The following is a 16,880-nucleotide window of genomic DNA, read 5'->3' on the forward strand; positions in this document are numbered from 1 at the left end:
AAATGTTAATGGTGTTTATAGTGTATTTTTCTGTTTCAGGGGCAGAGGGAGGGAGGGAGATCTACGTTTCTGTAAAGTAGTTGCCTTTGATGAGTCAAATATTACTTTAAAAAGAAAAAAACATTAGTCCATCAGAAATGTGTACTTTAGAAAAAGGAAAGTGAGTTCACACAAATTAGTAAGAAAAAGCATGAAGACAAAAAAGCTAAAGGGCCTAGGTTATACATAAAGAAGTTTTTAAAACTTATTTGGAGAAAAATGCATAATAATGCAAACATAGATTAATTATTGTTAATAATAATCACTTTTTGGGTTTATCAAATAGGTAAAGATTTTTTGGTGGTTGTTTAAGTGAATACATACCCAGTGCTGGCAAAGTTATTTAAAGGAGTATTTACTTGGCTCCAGGGCAACAAAGGCAGTTCTTTACACATACAAAAACTGCTTAGTGTGTCTTGTTTGCCTTGGGTGCTGTGCTGAGCAAGATCCCAACCCTGTCCTCAGGTTCACTGGAACCAGAGAGTGGATAACTGGTTAACGACGCCTGCCAGGGACTCGAGAGGGAGGATGGTTTACCACCTATTTCATACCTCTGGCCTTCCCTATGCTGAGGGCTACAAATGGCAGAGCCCCTCCAGAAACAAATCCAGCAGGATCTTTCAAGGGCCTTAGAAATGTTCATCACATGCCATCTAGTAAAACAACTTTTTGGAAATAGATTCTAAAAAAAACTGTAAATACAGTACTTTATGCTTTGTTAATCAGAGTTTTATACAAAGTTATTAAAAACTGTCACAAAATCAGAAAAGAACTTTAAACTTGTAATGTTATTTTTAAAAACCTACACATAGAAAAAATTATTTGTAGAAAAAATACTAAAATATGATTAAAATGTCGTTGCATTTTGATGTGTTAACTGTGGTTTACAACTCTAGTTTATCGCTGCTATTAAAACGTTTTTAAAAATAAATTTTAGGCCAGGTGCAGTGGCTCACGCCTATAATCCCAGCACTTTGGGAGGCTGAGGCAGGCACATCATGAGGTCAGGAGTTTGAGACCAGCCTCACCAACATGGTGAAACCCCGTCTCTACTGCAAATACAAAAATTAGCTGGGCGTGCTGGCACACACCTATAATCCCAGCTACTCAGGAGGCTGAGGCAGGAGAATCACTTGAACCCAGGAGGTGGAGGCTGCAGTGAGCTGAGATCATACCACTGCACTCCAGCCTGGATAACAGAGCAAGACTCCATCTCAAAAATAAAATAAATTAAAATTAAAATTACATTACATTTAATTTAATTTAAAATATTCCCTAATTGCAGCTACTCGTTACTGAGTGCCTTCTAAATACCAGGCACTATTAGGCTCTTTTCTATAGATGAACTCTAGGCCTTTCAATGGTTCTCCCAGGGGAGGATCCCCATTTCCTAAGAAAACGAGATATAATCAGCCTCTAAGAAGGACCCTGAGGTTTGACCTCAGCTCTCCCTGGCTCCAAAACCCACCCTCTCTCTTCTCTGCCAAGGGTCTCTTCTACCTGTGAATATAACTACCTCCCTGGACTTGTACTAGTTGCGTACCCAGAACGACTAGGAAGTTTATTAGCCTTCTCTGTTTTGCAAAATTTTCTTTAATATGCTTAATATTATTTGTATAGTGAGGAAACAATACCTAATAAAACTATGTTAAAAATCAGAGTTCAAACAAAAGACTTCAATTAATCTGTGGCTCTTTCCAGACCTGACTTAAATCCTGTTATATCCTAATATGGGATCATCATGCAAATTCTTCAAGGAGAAGAGGGTTGTGGAGGAGAGGTAAGTGGTTTACAGTCCTTCCCTAGAGAAAAAAATCAATACAACTTTTAAACCCTGCTAGGATGAGGCTAGGAGTGTTTCTAAAACCTTCAAGATACACACATTTTGGCTCAGAAATTCCACTGCTGAGAATTTCCTCTTAGGAAACAAGACCAGATGCAAAGACATTAGAGCAAATCAATAAGGAAAAATGCCAAAACCCCAAAACTCAAGGGCTACAGGGGTGGAGGCATAACTATAGCAGCAACGTGTATATAAGATAAACTGACCAGGCACAGTGGCTCACGTCGGTAATTCCAGCACTTTGGGAGGCCGAGGCGGACGGATCATGAAGTCAGGAGATCGAGACCATCCTGGCTAACACGGTGAAACCCCATCTCTACTAAAAAATACATAAAAATTAGCCGGGCGTGGTGGCGGGCGCCTGTAGTCCCAGCTACTCGGGAGGCTGAGGCAGGAGAATAGTGTGAACCCAGGAGGTGGAGCTTGCAGTGAGCCAAGATTGCACCATTGCACTCCAGCCTGGGCGACAGAGCGAGACTCCATCTCAAAAAGAAAAAAAAAGAGAGAAATTATAAGCAACCCTGGTTTCCAACCCTGAGAGGCCAGATGAAATAAATGAGGACACATCCATGCAACCAAGTACTGAAAGGAAACTTAGGAATGTATATCTGCATATGGACAGATGTTCACAATATATGAGAATGAAAATGATAGCCCTCAAAACAGTGTTTATGGTAGTGTATTTCATTTCATAAAAATAAAACTTTTTTTGTTTTGAGACAGAGTCTCGCTCTGTTGTCCAGGCTGGAGTGTAATGGTGCGATCTCAGCTCAATGTAACCTCTGCCTCTCAGGTTCAAGCAATTCTCGTGGTTCAGCCTCCCAAGTAGCTGGGACTATAGGCGAGTGCCACCACGCCCCACTATTTTTTCGTATTTTTAGTAGAGATGGGGTTTCATCATTTTGGCCAGGCTGGTCTCAAACTCCTGACCTCAGGTGATCTGCCCGCCTTGGGCTCCCAAAGTTCCAGGATTACAGCCATCAGCCACCATGCCCAGCCTAAAAATATAACTTTTAAAAGCTATACAGAGATGTATGTGTAAGAAAAAATGGGCACAAACTTTTAGCAGCAAGTATATCTGGGAGGGGGAAATAGAAATACTCAAAGAGGCCGGGCGCGGTGGCTCAAGCCTGTAATCCCAGCACTTTGGGAGGCCGAGACGGGCGGATCACGAGGTCAGAAGATCGAGACCATCCTGGCGAATACGGTGAAACCCTGTCTCTACTAAAAAATACAAAAAACTAGCCGGGCGCGGTGGCGGGCGCCTGTAGTCCCAACTACTCGGGAGGCTGAGGCAGGAGAATGGCGTGAACCCGGGAGTCGGAGCTTGTAGTGAGCTGAGATCCGGCCACTGCACTCCAGCCTGGGCGGCAGAGCGAGACTCCGTCTCAAAAAAAAAAAAAAAAAAGAAATACTCAAAGAAAAAACAAACATAATTTCTAGTGTTCTTCTGGGAATGTATATTACTTGCATCACCACTAAAAACCTTAAAACGTGAGGGCTTCTAAATTTATAGGCGTGAGCCACCATGCCCGGCCTACAGTATGAATATACTGAACATTACTGAACTGTATGCTTAAAAACGGTTAAGACACTAAGCTTTGTGTGGTTTTTACCACAATGAAATATAAGAATTTTTAAATGAGTTCTTCTAAATTTAAAAATGTAAACATGAAGAGGAGTGTCTAAACTGTTTGACGTATCAGGAACTGGGTAGGAACAGGAGGGAAATTCTGTATTAACCTCAGGGTCACACAGGCCTTAACAACGTGAGAGGGGATTGCTTTAGATTAACAGACTTAAGAGCTCAGACGACCAAATGCGATCTGGGGGGCACGTTTAGATCCAGATTGAAACAAGCTGACTGTCCAAGGACATCTTGGGAGATAATCAGGGAAGTCTGGTTATGGTGTGAGTAAAACCCTTTGTCTGAGGTGATTTAAAAATTTCCTTTTTAAGTAGAGGTACTGAAGTTTAAAAAACATAAATGAGTCCATTAAAAATATGTTAAGTAAGTAACAGTTCAAGCAGAATGTAGATTTAGCAAAAACGGCAACAGGAGAAGTGAAATAAAAGACCGATCAGGCTATGAGCCTTCTGACCGTGGGGAGAGAAGTGGATTTCATGAGAGAGTGAATGAGGTAGAAACTACCTTAAAGACATGACAGGGTTTTCCTGGAGGTGAAGGGAGAAAAATTATGGAAGATGTAGAAAGAAAGTGGTTCCTGAAAAGGGTGGGAGCTAATTGAAAAGGCACAGGAGCCAACTTGAAAGAGCTCCCAATGGCCAAAGCTACAGCCGTTTGAACAACAAAATAAATGACAGTACTGAATTACAGCCCATAGAATACATATCCATGAATCCATTCTGATATAAAGAAACGAGGGCGGCCAGGTGCGGGGGCTCACGCCTGTAATCCCAGCACTTTGGGAGGCCGAGGTGGGCAGATCACGAGGTCAGGAGATCGAGACCATCCTGGCTAACACAGTGAAACTCCGTCTCTACTAAAAACACAAAAAATTAGCTGGGCGTGGTGGTGGGCGCCTGTAGTCCCAGCTACTCGGGAGGCTGAGGCAGGAGAATGGTGTGAACCCGGGAGGCGGAGCTTGCAGTGAGCTGAGATCGCGCCACTGCACTCCAGCCTGGGTGACAGAGCGAGACTCAGTCTCAAAAAAAAAAAAAAAAAAAAAAAAGGAAATGAGGGCAATCCTCCCTCACGATGAATAACACTGAAAAAGGTAAAATCTATTAGCTATTTTCCTATGCAACAAAAATATTCTTTGTAAGCTTTTCACCTGTATGACATCTGAGGAATCCCCTCTTGGAAAAAGGTTTTCCTACATCCTTGCAATATTTTTTTTTAACCACACTTTGATGAATTTTCAAGTTGTTAAAAAGGTGTGGGGGCTAGTGAAAGGCCTTCTCACATTCAGAACACTCTTTCTAGGATGAAGCCAAAAATGTTGAGAAACGTGTGTGCTGTGACTGAAGGTTTCTCAACAGTGATTGGATGCAACAGTTTTCTCTTGAGAATGGAACTGATAATGTTGAGTGAGGTATGAAGGTCGGCCGAAACACTTCCCACACAGCCGACACTGGTAAGGCCTCTCTTGAGTGTGAGTCCTATAATGCTGAATGAGATGTGAATTCCGACTGAAGACTTTGCCACAGTCACAACACTGGCAGGCTCTCTCTCCAACGTAGTCATGTTTCCGCTGATAACGAATTAAGTATGTCTTGCTGGGGGACAGCGCAGGAGAAAGGACTCTTGCTGCCTCATGGGCTTTGAGATGTTGAAGAAGATGCACATTCTGGAGAAAAGCTTTGCCGCACTGAAAACATTCATAGTAGTCCTCCTGACTATGAATTCTTACACGTTCACAGAGATTCGCACACTGGATGGAAGGCTTTCTACCTTCATTGCAGCCAGAAGGCTTCCTACCAGAATGGGTCTTCTGATGTCTGTTGAGGTGTGGCATGAGATAGAAGGCTTTACCACACTGTTTACATTCATAGGGTTTCTTCCCAGTATGGATCTGTTTGTGTCTCCCAAGGGCTACTTGAGTACTAAAGGTTCGTTTGCAAAATTCACATCTGTTGTGTCTGTTATCTTGGGAAGCTGACTGGGGACTTGTACATATGCCAGGAGCAGTGTCCTCCTGGGGATCCTTTCCTAGAGGATCCTCGGATTGTTCACTAAGAGTAGAGCTTCTCTCAAATTCATCACTGCCACAGCTTCTTTCCTGAGTGAGGGTCTTGGGGTCATTCATTTTTATAGGACTCAAAAGTTTCTCTTGGTTGCCCTGGTGTGGTTCCAGTGGATTGTCATGAGCCTCTCCTGCAGAGACATGCCAGAAGTTACCTACTGCTAAATTATCCTTTCCTGCCCCCCAGTAATGACATTTCTATAGGCAGGCTTTGCCCTGGAGTTAGTGCTTTGGTTTCAGGTCTCTTTTCCTAATCTAAAAAAAAAAAAAGTAAAAATTCCTCTATTCTTTTTACTCAGAGAGACATACGAATATAATAGAAATAAAGAGACCAAGGGTAACAAACAGATCTCATGGAGGTTGAGAGAGTTTTCTGAAAACCTAAAGAGAAAATGGGAAAAGGACAGAAAGGACAGTAAGTGGCCAGGCACAGTGGCTGACACCTGTAATCCCAGCACCGTGGGAGGCCGAGGCGGGCGGATCACAAGGTCAAGAGGTTGAGATCATCCTGGCCAACGTGGTGAAACCCCGTCTCTACTAAAAATGCAAAAAATTAGCTGGGCGTGGTGGCGCGCGCCTGTAGTCCCAGCTGCTCAGGAGGCTGAGGCAGGAGAATCGCTTGAACCCGGGATTCACCCGGGTTCACCCGAGATCGTACCACAGCACTGCAGCCTGGACGACAGAGTGAGACTCTGTCTCAAAAAAGAAAAAAAGAAAGAAAGAAAAAGAAAAGACAGTAAGCAAGGAAGAGTGAGAGTGGGGAAGAAGCAGAAAAAATATCATCCAGGAGGATAGCGTGTCAAAAAGATGCCACAAATGTACAGAGTTAGAATGAGCAGAAGTCAGAGAAAGAGCTGGGGTTGGGGCTCGCCAGCATTTTCCAAACCATGTTTGGCAGATCGCTAATATTCTGAAAAACAAATAGCTGTTACCATGAAGGGGGTTCCATTGTCAAGTTAATTTGGGAAATGCTGTATGACACAAATCAAGAAATCAAGCAGATTTCATTCCTGTAGGATTCAGAACTTTTAATATGCACCTCGAACCCCAAAAAGGGAAGGTACAGAATGTGGCGTTCCTTAAACTGATCTTGCCATGAAACATTTTTTTTTTTAGAATATCTATTACCGTGGTTCTTCAGGACTACTGAGGAGACACTGGAGTAAACAGGTCAACAACCTCTTGTTCAGAATTGAATAAAGATTCTCCTTTCTTAGCTCCAAATCTCTTGTTTTACCCCAATCTACACTGCCAACCAATTCCCTTTAATTCAATATTTATTAAATGCCTGTTTGGTGCAAGGCATTATCTAACCAGATGGGTCAGAGGTCTGTAAAAGGACTCTAATCGGACTATAAATGACGACAGGAGCAGAGATGGGGGAACTGACTCCACTTAGGAACAGGACATGATTAGTGGAGGGGACAGCATTTGGCCTCAGCAAATGGGGAAGGGGGGCGAGTTTACATAAAACAGCCTGAGCTAAGCTATAGAACTGTGAAAGTATACAGTCCTGGGGAGCTAGAAACAGGATTTTAGTTGCAAGATCTGTAGGAGATGAGGCTGGGATGCAAATTTCAGGCCAGACTGGGAGGAACTTCAGTGTTTTGCTGAAAGTTTGAATTTTATCTTGACGGAGGTTAAGAAGCTGATAAAAAAGTCCATGCTTTATAAAGGCAACTCTCTGGTAGGAAAAATACTGAAGCCAAGGAAGTCAAGTATAAGACTGTGGTTTGGAAAAGAGGTGATGAACACAGTGGTTGCATCCTGGCAGACACTCAAAGTATGTGAACAGAGTACAGGTAAAACAGCAGAGCCAGAACACGGCTTAGGAAGTCATCAGGAAAAGAGGGATAGCTGGGCCCATCACAATGGATCGACTCTTTTAGGAAGTGGTCTTTGAAGAGAACACTCAAGAACGGAAGAGTAAGAGAACACCTAGTCCTTGCTGGCTCTTCTGTTTTCCTTACCCTGCTGTACATCCAATATTTCAGTATGTTCTGCCACTTCTCCTTTCAGGGAATACCTCAAACCTGACCACTCTACAACCATAGCCTCAGCCTCCATCATCTTTAGCCTGGTGGACTTCAATGGCCTCTTGAATTGGTTTCTCTGGCTTTTCCTCTTAAAGCCCGTTCTCCGTAGGACAACCAGATGGATCTTTCTAGAATAGCACTACCCAGTAGAACTCCCAGTGCTGATGGAAATGGTCTACACTTTTGCTGTCCAGCACAATAGCCGTTAGTCACATGTGGCTATCAAATGTTTGCCATGTGGCTTGTGTGACTGAGGAACTAAATTTTAAATTTTATGTAATTCTTACTAGTGTAAATGTAAGCAGCCACATGTGCCTATTGTCTACCACACTGGACAGCAAAGTTCTAAAATGTCAATAAGACTACCTCATTTCCCTGCTCAAAACTTCCCACCATCTTTGCATCTCACTTATAACAAAATTCTTTAACATATTCCTAAGTGGGCTGGCCCCTGACTATCTCTGTGATCTCATCTTCTATCTTCCACTTAACTCAGACCATATTGCCCTTCTTCCTGTTTTTGGAACACCCACGCTCATTCCAATCTCAGGGTCCTTGCATTTGCTGTTCACTCTGCCTGTAACAGTCTTCCTCAAGATTTCTACATGGTTCAGCTCCTCATCTCATTCAAGTCTTCCACACTGAGGTCTTCTCTGACTATTCCATCTTAAGCAACCTCCCATATCTCATTCTCTATCTGCTTGACATTCAGTTATTATTTGTCTATTTTTTAAAAACTACTGCCTCCGTTAGAATGCAAGCTCTATGAAGGAAAAGATTTGCCTGTCTTGTTCATTATTGTATCCACAGATGCTAGGACAGTACCTGGTCCACCACAGAAGCCTGATAAATATCTATGGGATGACTGAATGAATGAAGAAACCAGAGTAGGGAAAGAAGAGAAGACAATGAAAGAAACAGAGAGGAGTCTTCCTGGTAACTTCTTGCATTTTGTTTGGACATCCCTTTTCCACTCACACAGAAAAAGGTGGAGGAGGGCTGTGTCAATCAGCACTGTACTGGACACAGCTACTAGTTCAGGAAAGGGATACAACCCGATATGGAACAATGAAAAATCAGGAGAGCTGGAAAAGATGTTTCCTCTCTCTTGAGAATGCGTCTTGGACACACCAGCTCTTTCTTGCTCCTTCTTTGCACATGAACAACAACAACAACAACAAAAATGCATCTAGGATTTATTGTCAGAGTTGAAGGCAGAGTAGAAGGAGAAAATGAAACTAGGTCTTCGATGACTTCACTGGGTCCCTGAATACAGGTCAGCTGATCAGCAGTATAGGCTAATAATCCCTCTATGACTTTAGCCAGTTTGGGTGTGGGTTTTCTGTTAACTGCAACTGAAGGACAACAGTGATCCCAGCTGATGCACATAGTGACCCAATTCAAAGAAGGGGATTTCATGAAGATGGTAAGTGTTATTAGACTGTAGCCATAGAGTTTGGAGGACGTGAAGTCTATGGTTCCAGAACCATAAGGATGCTAGTGGGAACCTTTTGTGGAATTTTCAGAGAAGAGCGTATCCGTGTGTCTATGTTGGCAGAAGTAGGGGGATGGAAACCAGAGGGCCAGGGTTAAGAAGAAAAGGGAAGGGAGCCTCTGGGTGTCAACAAGTCTGAGGAGCTGATGTGAGGGAAAGTGGAGGGCAGTGAGAAAGACAAGTGGTATCAGGCCAGGGTTTTTTGTTTGTCTCAGTTAAAGAGGAAAGATCTATGATTTCTAGCTGCAAGGAGAAAGGCATGAGTGAATGGAAGGGCTGGAACACAAGAGTAAAAGGACACTGGCCACCCTGGAACTGAGCAGGACAGGAACTGACGTTGCAGGAAGAGATGAGCTCCAGAAAGGAGATGAAGGGGAGTAGTGAGGAGAAAGAGGCCCTGAGGTGAGAGCACCTACCAGCCTTCTCCCTGGCCCAGGGGGCTTTGAGGAAAGCTCCCTGACTAGCATTTCCTGGTCCCTCCTCCTACAGCCCGGGCTTCCCCCTCACTACTCACCTTGACAAATCACTGTATGTCTGCTGTCTGTCTCCATTGCACGTGATTCCTCCGCTTCCAGGCGTGAGATAATGTCAGGTTTAGAGAACTGGTACCCTGTTGGAGAGGAAGATTCAGAACTCAGGGTTTCAGTAACTCCCAACCCAGGGTCCCAAAGACTCTGGGGTAATAAGGAAGGAATAAACTCTCGCAGGAGTGAAATGTAGCCTGTTTCCAGCCTATAGAGATTTTACCCCCAAGGGACATCTAGAATGTATGGAGATATCTTTGGTTGTCACAACTGTGGGAGCAGCGGGAGGGGTTCCTGGTGTCTAGTACGGCTGGAGGCAGGGACACGGCTCAACATTCTGCAAGACAGCTCCACAACCCAGAACGATCTGGCCCCACGTCCAGAGCGCCGAGGTTGAACAACTCTGCTATGAAGACTAAAAAGGGGGCATGAGGGCAGCGTGCTGAGCTCTACACCTCAGCACCAAGAATCTGACGTAGCGGCTCAAAAAGTCAACAGTTTGGTTCTTTTCCTTCCTGGGATAACGTCCACTGCCTCTTTGTCTTGAAGTGCTGCTCCTCCCCCTCCCTTAAGTTCCTTGTTTCCCAAACTTCTATCATTTGCACACCAAATTATTATCTATTTGTCTACTGTCTGACTCTCTCTACTCAAACATAACATCCATGAGAATGGGAAATGTCATCTATTTGGTAACCCCAATGCCTATACTAGGCCTTGTACATCTGAATTCACTGGCAAGTTAATGAATGACCCTTGCATTTTGGCATTTCTATGTGCCATTTATAGTCATATTCAGTATTTATTTAATGTTTTTCTTTAGATCACCTTTCTTGTTAACTTAAATACACTTATTTTTTATTTTTTATTTTTTTTGAGACAGTCTCGTTCTGTTACCCAGGCTAGAGTGCAGTGGCGCAATCTCGGCTCACTGCAGCTTCTGCCTCCCAGGTTCAAGTGATTCTTCTGCCTCAGCCTCTCCAGTAGCTGGGACTACCCAGCTAATTTTTCATATTTTTAGTAGAGATGAGGTTTCACCATGTTGGCCAGGCTGGTCTTGAACTCCTGACCTCAAATGAACTGCCCGCCTCTGCCTCCCAAAGTGCTGGGATTACAGGCATGAGCCACTGCACCTGGCCAATATGCTTATTTTCAATGGAAGCTTTATATCAACCCTATAAATGGAAACCAATGTCACTCACCCACACGCACAAAAAATGGAAGGTAACATCATGGTAAATATAACAGAAACTAAGGTTATTGAGTGCTAGCTAGCTTCTGTTGCCTATCTGACACTCAGGGTTTGATGTCTGCTCTCTCTTTGCTAAAATGGAAGAATAATAAGATAGAGAGACATGCTAACAAACTGATATTCTCTACTTGATAGAGTCAGAAGGCTTAAAAGAAAATTAGAAGAACTTTTTTCTCACCAACAGATTGAAGGATTATGTCATGCTGTCCATGTACTGCCTAAAATAATCTTCTATTTAGCTCACTGTACTCATTCCATACTTAGGAAGACAATGTCCCAGGTGACATATAAGATTGCTATTAACACGAAACCTTTAGTGTTAAAGAAGCCAAGGGCTCATAAGATAGAAATGCCTCCAGGTCACTGCATAAGAGCTGGAAAGATAAAATTAATTTATTTCTTCTATTTTGATACTATTCCCTCTATTTTAAGTCATAAAATGTGGTAAGCTAGAGAAGAGTATAAAATATGCTGGAAAATGTACTTCCTGGTAACCGATAAGAACCAGAGTTAAACGTATGCATCCCTGTGCTGGGTTTGAGGTAGGATGTGTGTGTTTTCCCACTAGGTCTCTGACTTCACCAGGTTACTGCCAGTGGAACAGCATTTGTTTCGGATTCTGTTTTTCAGGAGACCTCAAGCCCCCAAAAAAGCCACTGAAAAAGGATCTTGGCACCGGCAACATAAACTTTTCACGTTTCACTTTCAACTTTACCTGTGAGAACAGGTAAGACAATTTTGCCTCTGCATGTAAAGAGAGATTGGCAACCTCTGATTGTTAAAACTCAAGCCAGTAGAAGTCTTTGGAGCTCCTGGAAGTTTTAGCAATTCCTTCGCTCATTCAATAAACATCATTTCGAGCCTTCCATTGTGCTGAGAACTGGTGGAGCAAACCCCTGTCAGGTAGCACATCAGAGTTTAAGAGAGCAGATTCTGGAGTCTGCTTGGAGTTAAATCCCAGCTTTCGACAAGTAATTTAACCTTCCAATGACTCAGTTTCCTCAACGTTAAAAATGTCGATAATAACAACAACGATAGGCATACCTCCCCCTCATAGGACTAGTGTGGGGATTCAAGGAGTCGGAATATGTAAAACACTTATACAAGTGCCTGACACATATGTAGTGCTCAAGAAATGTTAGCTATTTTATAATTAACAGTGAATTTGATATTCAAATATTAAAATATTGCCTCTGACCTGGGTTGAGACTCACTGACATACTGAACCGCAATTACTGATGAGAGGACACAAAGGAGTTGAGAGCCACTGCCCTAGTGGGAAGAAACCAAGTCCTGTGGAGAAGGCATACTTACCCAAGGAGACCAGGTTCCGGTAATTCTCCAGCATCACCTCCCTGTACAGGTTTCTCTGAGCGGCACTAAGGGAGCTTAATTCCTCCGGGCTGAAGTCCACAAACACATCCTCAAAGGTCACCAACTCCTCAAACACCAGAAATGCTCCTAAGTGTTTGAAGTCCAGGAACTATCCCAGAGAGAGGAGAAGGAATGTGATGAGAGGACTGAACATGAGGCAGGCATTCAGACCAGCAGAGAGCTTCCGCGTGCTCTAATGCAGAGCCACAGGCACCTGGCATTGCATCTTGCTTTGTCTTAGAGTCTGAGAGAAGTGGGAACATTACTAAAACAGTTCCTGTTGCTAATTACTACAGATTTGGGTTGAGGGGGAAATAGCCTTTTAAGCCACTTTATAAAGATAGAATGCAAGCATGCAAATACTTAAAAGCTCAGCAGTATACCTCAGCCTCAGGAATCAGAGTCCTGGCTCTGGTTCTTTGTGAGTTTGGGTAGGTTAAGCCTCAGGGTACCACCTGTAAAACAAAGTGCTCATAACATGAAGAAATATTCAATCTTGTTAATAAACAAGGAGATGAAAATCAAAATGACAAAATACCATTTTGTACCCATTCGATTAAGTATTGGGTAAAAATTAAGTAACTGAGTAAAAATTAAGAAGTGGGACAATACCAAGTATTACATAAAACATGGATCCACTGGAGATGCTAAGAGAAATGTAAATTGGAAAACCATTTTTGATCCAGAAATGCTTTTTTAAATTTTTTAAAATTTTTGTGGGTACATAGTACTTGTATATACTTCTAGGGTGCATGAGGTGCTTTGATACAGGCAGGCAATGTGGAATAAGCACATCCTGGGGAATGGGGTATCCATCCCCTTAGGCATTTGTCCTTTGAGTTACAAACAATCCAATTACACTCTTTAAGTTATTTTACAGTAACTTTATTGTAATAATAAAGTTATTATTGACTATAGACTCCCTACTGTGTTATCAATAGTAGGTCTTATTCATTCTTTCTACTTTTTTTTTGTACTCGTTAGCCATCTCCACCTCCCTCCAGCCCCCCAACGACCCTTCCCAGCCTCTGATAACCACCCTTCTCATCTCTATTTGACCCCAAAATTCTATTCCTAGGTATATTTGCTCATGTGTACTTAAAGACATGGATGGGTAGGTATGTTTATAATAGCATGTTTGGAACATCCAAAATCTGGAAATGACCCAAACATTCATTAACAGTAGACGAGACAAATATGGTATAGCCATACAATGAAATAGTATTCTAGCAATAGAAATCAATTAACTGGCCGGGTGCGGTGGCTCACACCTGTAATCCCAGCACTTTGGGAGGCCGAGGTGGGCGGATCACAAGGTCAGGAGATTGAGACCCTCCTGGCCAACATGGTGATACCCCGTCTCTACTAAAAATACAAAAAATTAGCTGGGCGTGGTGCCTGTAGTCCCAGCTACTCGGGAGGCTGAGGCAGGAGAATGGCGTGAACCCGGGAGGCGGAGCTTGCAGTGAGCCGAGATCATGCCACTGCACTCCAGCCTGGGTGGCAGAGCGAGACTCCGTCTCAAAAAAAAAAAAAAAAAAAAAAAAGAAATCAATTAACTACAGTTATATATAAGAATCTTGGTAGCCTAAGGTTGAATTTAAAAGGCAGATACCATATATCCAAAGGAAAATAAGCCATCCTACCAAAAAGACACATGCACTCATATGTTCATCACAGCACTGTTCACAGAAGCAAAGACATGGAATCAACCCAAGTGCCCATCTACAGTGGACTGGATAAAGAAAATGAGGTGTGTACACACCATTGAATGCTATGCAGCCAAAAAAAGAACAAAATCATGTCATCTGCAGCAACACAGACGAAACTGGAAACCATTATCCTAAGCGAACTATTGCAGAAACAGAAAACCAAATACCACGTGTTCTCATTTATTAGTGGGAGCTAAACACTGGGTTCGCATGGTCATTAAAATGGGACAACAGGCAGAAGACAGGTGATTTCTGCATTTCCAACTGAGGTACCGGGTTCATCTCACTGGGGCTTGTCGGACAGTGGGTGCAGGACAGTGGGTGCAGCCCACCGAGCGTGAGCCGAAGCAGGGCGAGGCATTGCCTCACCCAGGAAGTGCAAGGGGTCAGGGAATTCCCTTTCCTAGACAAGCAAAGCTGTGACAGATGGCACCTGGAAAATTGGGTCACTCCCACCCTAATACTGCGCTTTTCCAATTGTCTTAGCAAATGGCACACCGGGAGATTATATCCTGCGCCTGGCTCGGAGGGTCCCATGCCCATGGAGCCTCGCTCATTCCTAGCACAGCAGTCTGAGATCAAACTGCAAGGCGGCAGCGAGGCTGGGGTAGGGGCGCCTGCCATTGCTGAGGCTTGAGTAGGTAAACAAAGCGGCCAGGAAGCTCAAACTGGGTGGAGCCCACCACAGTTCAAGGAGACCTGCCTGCCTCTGTAGACTCCACCTATGGGGGCAGGGCATAGTTGAACAAAACGCAGCAGAAACCTCTGCAGACTTAAATGTCCCTGTCTGACAGGTTTGAAGAGAGTAGTGGTTCTCCCAGCATGGACCTTGAAATCTGAGAATGGACAGACTGCCTCCTCAAGTGGGTCCCAGACCCCCAAGTAGCCTAACTGGGAGACACCCCCCAGCAGGGGCCAACTGATACCTCATACAGCTGGGTGCCCCTCTGAGCCAAAGCTTCCAGAGGAAGGATCAGGCAGCAACATTTGCTGTTCAGCAATGTTTGCTGTTCTGCAGCCTCCGCTGGTGATACCCAGGCAAACAGGGTCTGGAGTGGACCTCCAGCAAACTCCAACAGACCTGCAGCTGAGGGTCCTCACTGTTAGAAGGAATACTAACAAACAGAAAGGACATCCACACCAAAACCCCATCCGTATGTCACCATCATCAAAGACCAAAGGTAGATAAAACCACAAAGATGGGGGAAAAACAGAGCAGAAAAGCTGAAAATTCTAAAAATCAGAGCACCTCTTCCCCTGCAAAGGAATGCAGCTCCTTGCCAGCAATGGGACAAAGCTGGACAGAGAATGACTTTGACGAGTTGAGAGAAGAAGGCTTCAGACGATCAAACTTCTCCGAGCTAAAGGAGGAAGTTCAAACCCATCGCAAAGAAGCTAAAAATCTTGAAAAAAGATTAGACGAATGGCTAACTAGAATAACCAGTGTAGAGAAGTCCTTAAATGGCCTGATGGAGTTGAAAACCATGGCATGAGAACTATGTGACGAATGCACAAGCTTCAGTAGCCGATTCAATCAACTGGAAGAAAGGGTATCAGTGATTGAAGATTAAATGAATGAAATGAAGTGAGAAGAGAAGTTTAGAGAAAAAAGAGTAAAAAGAAATGAACAAAGCCTCCAAGAAATATGGGACTACATGAAAAGACCAAATCTACATCTGATTGGTGTACCTGAAAGTGATGGGGAGAATGGAACCAAGTTGGAAAACACTCTGTAGGATATTATCCAGGAGAACCTCCCCAACCTAGCAAGACAGGCCAACATTCAAATTCAGGAAATACAGAGAACGCCACAAAGATACTCCTCGAGAAGAGCAACTCCAAGACACAAAATTGTCAGATTCACCAAAGTTGAAATGAAGGAAAAAATGTTAAGGGCAGCCAGAGAGAAAGGTCAGGTTACCCACAAATGAAGCCCATCAGACTAACAGCGGACCTCTCAGCAGAAACTCTACAAGCCAGAAGAAAGTGGGGACCAACATTCAACATTCTTAAAGAAAAGAATTTTCAACTCAGAATTTCATATCCAGCCAAACTAAGTTTCATAAGGGAAGGAGAAATAAAATCCTTTACAGACAAGCAAAAGCTGAGAGATTTTGTCACCACCAGGCCTGCCCTACAAGAGCTCCCAAAGGAAGCACTAAACATGGAAAGGAACAACCGGTACCAGCCACTGCAAAAACATGCCAAATTGTAAAGACCATCAATGCTAGGAAGAAACTGCATCAACTAACGAGCAAAAAACCAGCTAACATCATAATGACAGGATCATAAATTCACACATAATGACATTAACCTTAAGTGTAAATGGGCTAAATGCTCCAATTAAAAGACACAGACTGGCAAATTGGATAAAGAGTCAAGACCCATCAGTGTGCTGTATTCAGGAGACCCAACTCACATGCAGAGACACACACAGGCTCAAAATAAAGGGATGGAGGAAGATCGACCATGCAAATGGAAAAAAAAAAAAAAAAAAAAGGCAGGGGTTACAATCCTAGTCTCTGATAAAACAGACTTTAAACCAACAAAGATCAAAAGAGACAAAGAAGGCCATTACATAATGGTAAAGGGATCAATTCAACAAGAGGAGTTCACTGTCCTAAATATATATGCACCCAATACAGGAGCACCCAGATTCATAAAGCAAGTCCTTAGAGACATACAAAGAGACTTAGACTCCCACACAATAATAATGGAGACTTTAACACCCCACTGTCAACGTTAGACAGATCAATGAGACAGAATTTTAATAAGGATATCCAGGAATTGAACTCATCTCTGCACCAAGCAGACCTAATAGACATCTACAGAACTCTCCACCCCAAATCAACAGAATACACATTCTTCTCAGCACCACATTGCACTTATTCCAAAATGGAC

The 16,880-nt window shown here is 43.3% G+C and overlaps 1 protein-coding gene across 4 annotated transcripts in view; it reads right to left on the minus strand.

Annotated features, from left to right (window-relative positions):
• Window positions 1–4,745: 4,745 nt before the first annotated feature.
• The window catches only part of LOC112613217 (paternally-expressed gene 3 protein), a 74,332-nt gene continuing 62,197 nt past the window's right edge, over window positions 4,746–16,880 (minus strand). For all 4 annotated transcript variants that reach the window (XM_025368538.1, XM_025368540.1, XM_025368539.1 and 1 more), the window contains 3 exons: window positions 12,208–12,376; window positions 9,635–9,730; window positions 4,746–5,720 (listed from right to left, as the gene is read on the minus strand). In XM_025368538.1, coding sequence (XP_025224323.1) covers window positions 4,879–5,720; window positions 9,635–9,730; window positions 12,208–12,376 — 1,107 coding nt within the window. In that variant the 3' untranslated portion in view covers window positions 4,746–4,878. The remainder of the gene's footprint in view (window positions 5,721–9,634; window positions 9,731–12,207; window positions 12,377–16,880) is intronic.

Source organism: Theropithecus gelada, chromosome 19 (assembly GCF_003255815.1).
Source record: "Theropithecus gelada isolate Dixy chromosome 19, Tgel_1.0, whole genome shotgun sequence".
Taxonomy (NCBI): domain Eukaryota; kingdom Metazoa; phylum Chordata; class Mammalia; order Primates; family Cercopithecidae; genus Theropithecus; species Theropithecus gelada.